This window comes from Stegastes partitus, unplaced genomic scaffold, assembly GCF_000690725.1.
Source record: "Stegastes partitus isolate 25-593 unplaced genomic scaffold, Stegastes_partitus-1.0.2 Scaffold1143, whole genome shotgun sequence".
NCBI lineage: Eukaryota > Metazoa > Chordata > Actinopteri > Pomacentridae > Stegastes > Stegastes partitus.
The window spans coordinates 40,468-45,464 of NW_007578874.1; the positions used below are offsets into that span (position 1 = coordinate 40,468).

The window sequence follows — 4,997 nt, forward strand, 5'->3', positions numbered from 1 at the left end:
AATAATAATAATAATAATAATAATAATAATAATAATAATAATAATAATAATAGGCAGAGAGAAAGACAAAATGCAGAACATAACTGAGACCACAGCAGGCAATAGGAAGACAGTGCATTGTGAAAGTCACAGCAGACATGAGATGTCCAAAGTCAGAGAGTCGCTGGAAGGTGTCTAATGTCTCACTTTGGTGTGTTGTTACTGTGTGTAAATGCACACCTTGCATTTATAAACTGGGTGGAATATGTACAGTAACAGGCATGGCCGCTGTCTAAATACGGTTTTAACACGAGCCGGGATAAACATTGACTCTGTGACTTGGGATGTCTCATGGAGAAAATGAGCGTACCAAAAGTCTCTACAGTTCACCAAGGGTTTTCAGGAACATTCACCCACATGGATGGAAAATGATGGAGAAGAGAAAGAGAGGAAGAAACATTTATGAAGTGCTAAAAACAAGAACATTTTAGAGTCACACAACAAAATGACACCGAAGAAGACAATGTCAGGCATCCCTACCGCCGGATGCAATTTTTCCACATTACATTGGAGATTTCTCGCTTCTATTGTGTCTGAAAACTGTAGCCAAAACCAGTGATCAAGGGTGTTATATCAAATTAAATCCATATATTTTTTAGCTGTTTACAGTTAAGCAACATGTGACATTTATGGCTACAGGGAAGTGACTCTGTAGAGCAGGTAGTAATCAATGTTTAGTTGAAACTTTCCTGCCACTGTCAGAGGCTTTTATTGCTCCACAAAGAAGAAAAAGACAACACTGATTGAGAAGACGGTGCAAAAAAGCCCACATAAAGTAACAAACAAACAGCTTATACAGTTCATACTTACAAAACAGTACACAAACATGACAGCGCACAGATATTAAGATGATGTAAGCCACTGAAGCGCCACACCGCTAAGTGTTACGCCTAAACTGCTTTGTCTTCTGGTGGATGCAGAACGTGCACAAACACAGCAGTTGTAAACCTGATGCGGAAAGTGATGAAAGCGGGAAGTTGTTTGTAGTCGTAAGACCTGATATACACATGAAGGCCAACTGTGCAGCCACATATGTGAAGAGAAAACACCCAAAAAACAGTCACGTTTGAAGCCCATTAAATGACCCGCGCGGTTCAGACAAACACTCCTCTCGGCTGACTTCACAGGCGTTGAGTAAATCAGCTACACTGGCGAACACATTATGGAGTAAAAGCAATGCAGAGCACTTACTCAACTTATCCCACATGATGGTGAACTCAGAGATATGAGGCAGATCGCTCTCTGGCCCTCTCTGCTCTTGGCTACCCTTACGATATCTGTGGAATAAGCGGCTGGCGAAGGATTGATCCTTTCCCTGGGCCATTTTGAGGCAAATATCTTGATGTGTGAGTGAGCTGTCTCACAGGCGAAGCAACCGTTCTCAGACGACACACCAACGACACGGGCTTCCTGTGTGCAGTCAAGTGCTCTGCAATGCACGGCTAACCACAGAAAGTTAAGCTTCCTGTTCAAGTAGTCTGCTTCAGTTTCAGTGGCCGACTACATGTCCACTCTGTCTGCGTGCTGTCTGAAAGCATTTCACTTTGTCTCATGTGCAAATAGCAACCGCGTTTTGACAACGGTATGCAAATGTTAAAAAGCACACTAATAATACGAGGCCCGTAATGTCAAAAACACAGCACAGCTTTGGGGAATTCTGCGTGCTGATAAGAGCCAGCAACACCCACTGACTAACTGAAAGGGAAGCTATCTCTGGGCGAGTGTGCTCTCTGCTGGTTAAGTTTTAAAATGTAGTTGCTCTGGTAGCTTCCCTCTTTGCTCAGAGTCAGCCTCATTAGCGGACCTTCTGCTGCATACTTTTTCCAACAGTGGTGGTGTGGTATAAATGTGGATCTGTTCTGGAGTTACACCAGTTTGACAACAGAGGGGTTTACTACAGAGTGAGTTTGACAAAACCAGGCTTTCTTTGTGTTAGCCGGCTCGACAAAACCCAGAACCCAAAGCAGAGATAACTGGTTCGCGACAGGGGTTGTTAACTTTATTTTGGCTTTCTTCTTCGGGCTCTGTCCACTCTCCCTCAAAAGTGGGCATTTCTTGTGTTATCTGACTTTCTTCCTCAACACTCAAGAGGATTAAAATTTTTTTTAAATATTCCATATAAAATGCTGTTACTGCAAAATAGAACTCAGTCACTCTCAATGCAGCTGCTGCTTTTTTCTAACTTACAGCTGCACATTAGAGCTCCGAAACTTTAAACGTCGTACATTTAAACGTGATGCTCGATAATTTGGTCTGACTCATAACAAAGAACAGGTGAAAATCATTTCAGTTTGTGGCCAAATCAAAGTGAAATTATTATTACAGACTTGATGTTCTCTGTAATAAATAACAATAGACTCATCAATTTAATAATTTAGTGATATGTATTCTATCACCAGTAGTGTAAAACAGACTGGGCAGCAAATCAGCAACAAACATCAAAATGTATCTAAGCATTTTCTGCAACACCAACAAAACACATATAGGCTGGCAACGTGACGCGCGCAGTTCATACGGCTTAGTTTAATGGAATCATCCATCTCGACAGGTTTGCAGATAGAAGCCTAGCTGAGAATCTGTAACGCTCTCAGAGAATTTCATCAGGAAATGAATTGCCGCCTCTTAAAGCTAATTTAAATCCCAAACTCTGTACAGAGACTCCAGCAAGTTCAGTTACCATGGTGATCTAGCTGCGCAGCATCCGTTACCATGGTGACCTAGCAGGTTAAAATCTTCCTGACATGGAAAACTGCGATTTTAGCTTCAACCTAGCTCACAAACGCATTAACCTCACTTCGTAATTCAGCCCACAGCATTGAATTTAAAAGACAACAACAAGTGAACACGTTTGTTCAGTTTGCCGTTTGCATCCCGGTGCTACTGGACACAACGCTCAGCCCCTCCCCGCAGAAACTACAGGTGGCTCGAGTCACAAGTCTGCGAGACTGAGCGAATTACTGCCAATCAGGAAGCAGGTCAAGATCAGCGCTCTCCAGACAGACCACTAGGTACGACACAGTTTAGTGGATTAAGTCGGTCATTACTCACTAAACACAACCCAGTGCCCTCTGGCTACTGCTGTCAAGTGATTAATAGAGTACTTCAGATTGCAAAATTGCTCTTCAACAGGTGCAATTTGACGCAAGAGGGAAGCTGCCTTTCCTTGATGGTGTAGCATCAACACAACAAGTTAATATGAAAGAAATCAGCGATAAGAGCACAAATATCTTCATGTGTTCACTCTGGTGACTAAACTCTGACAAGAAATTGGTTTCTGTTACAGAACTAGATCATGTTTCCTGCTGAACTGTCGAAAAACACTCGCTTGCATAATTGTTTATCACTGAGATGTATTATTGCTGATAGTCAGACACTCATCCCTTTGAGCTGTTTGCTGATTTGTAAGGTGTAACAGACAGTACATTTATTTATTTAAGCATAAAGGCCATGACTGGTTTTGAAGCCCCTTATATCACTTCATTACTGATTTAACGTGTGTCCTTACCATAGAAATGATTGGATTACACTGCAGGTGGTTTTACTGAGCTAGAAAAAACCTGGTTTATTTACTGTGCACCTGCAATCTAGAGATTTACTCGTTTTTATTAGTACATTAATTCTGGCTTTTAATTTAATCTTATTTGACTTCAAGCTGCTCTTATTGGTTCATTTGTTTGCAAAACTTAAAATGCTATAATTGGCTCTTGTCTCTTCACATTTTATTGTAATTATTATTCTTGTGTCAACATCTGTTTTTTTCTTACTACATAGTAAATGAGGCCTCCATAACTCACTGTACTCTGGGTTTATATAACATTTTGGTTTTGCAGTGAAGGTGTCATTGTAAACCAGATGGGGTAGAAAACTGCCCATTTTGCAGGTAGAAATGAAAAAAATGATTTCAGCCTTTTGGTCAACTTGTGTGCTACCAGGAACCTGTTGTTAGCAGCGAGCAGGCCTTGTGCTGCAGCTTCAGTGGAAACCCAGTGTTTGCTGATGTTATCTGGTTGCAGTCAGGCGATATTAGCTCTCTGGAAATCAACCAGGGTGTCTTTGGTGACTTCAGCTAAACGCTACAGTGTGGAACAATTAGCAGAGCTTGTTTTACAGTCACTGCTGTGGGGGTTAAATTAAAAAAACCACGGCCAGGACTGTCATCTGCTCGTATGTCACTTTGGAACAACAAGCTGGCTGCATCATCTGAGGCACCAAGCAAACAGGAATGATCAGCAAACACACCTTGTCAACTGCCCTACCAAAGATGGTTCTTCTCTGCAGCCCCTGAGCTTACTGAGCTGTCTGCTAACAACAACCGCTAAAGGCTCCGATAAGCGAGGCTAGCTCTTGCGCGATAGCTAAACGTTACGAACGGCTACGAGGCTAGCTGGACGCTTTCCAGGTGCTCACCGCTTTCTTGTTCATTGCCTTTCTTGGCAGTTGCTGCGTTTCCCATCGTAGGCAGACAGGGCGATCCGCAGCTGGCGAGGAGCGATGATGGTGGCGGTTAGCTAACAGGGTCCTCCGTTAGCTAGCTAACAAATTTCAGCCTGTGCTAGCTGCTCGGCCGACAAACGACATCAATGTCTCGTCTCCGTGGACAGAACCTCGACGTGCTCTGCTCACCGCCGTGTTGATGTTTATTTACAAGGTCCTTTTTGTCGTTCAAGTGTGGCTCCGCTGGAATGACAACATGATCCAGACTTTTCACCTCTGCCTGCTGTCGTTTGGCGCTGCGTTCACGTCGCGTGGGAATTCCCGGCGGTAGACGATGGGTGCAATGCTGCCTTCACGTACCGGTCAGAATTAGTAAACACGTACAGTGCAATGCATTTATTTTAAAAAAAAAGAAAGAAGAAGAAGAAGAAGAAGAATAAAATAAATGCAACCCCTAATACCTTTCCATTATTGTATTTTGGTGTGCATCTTGGGAGGAATTACAATTTATAATACATCTATAA

General features: G+C 42.6%; 1 protein-coding gene across 2 annotated transcripts in view; it reads right to left on the bottom strand.

The window, feature by feature from the left end:
- prkacba (protein kinase, cAMP-dependent, catalytic, beta a) overlaps positions 1-4,775 on the bottom strand; it is a 13,232-nt gene extending 8,457 nt beyond the window's left edge. Inside the window, exon 1 of one of the 2 annotated variants that reach the window (XM_008296640.1) lies at positions 4,447-4,775. In XM_008296640.1, the coding sequence (XP_008294862.1) occupies positions 4,447-4,492 (46 nt within the window). In that variant the 5' untranslated portion in view covers positions 4,493-4,775. Of the gene's footprint in view, positions 1-1,230; positions 1,597-4,446 lie in introns of those variants that run through there. The other variant, XM_008296638.1, reaches the window with a different exon arrangement.
- Positions 4,776-4,997: the final 222 nt, after the last annotated feature.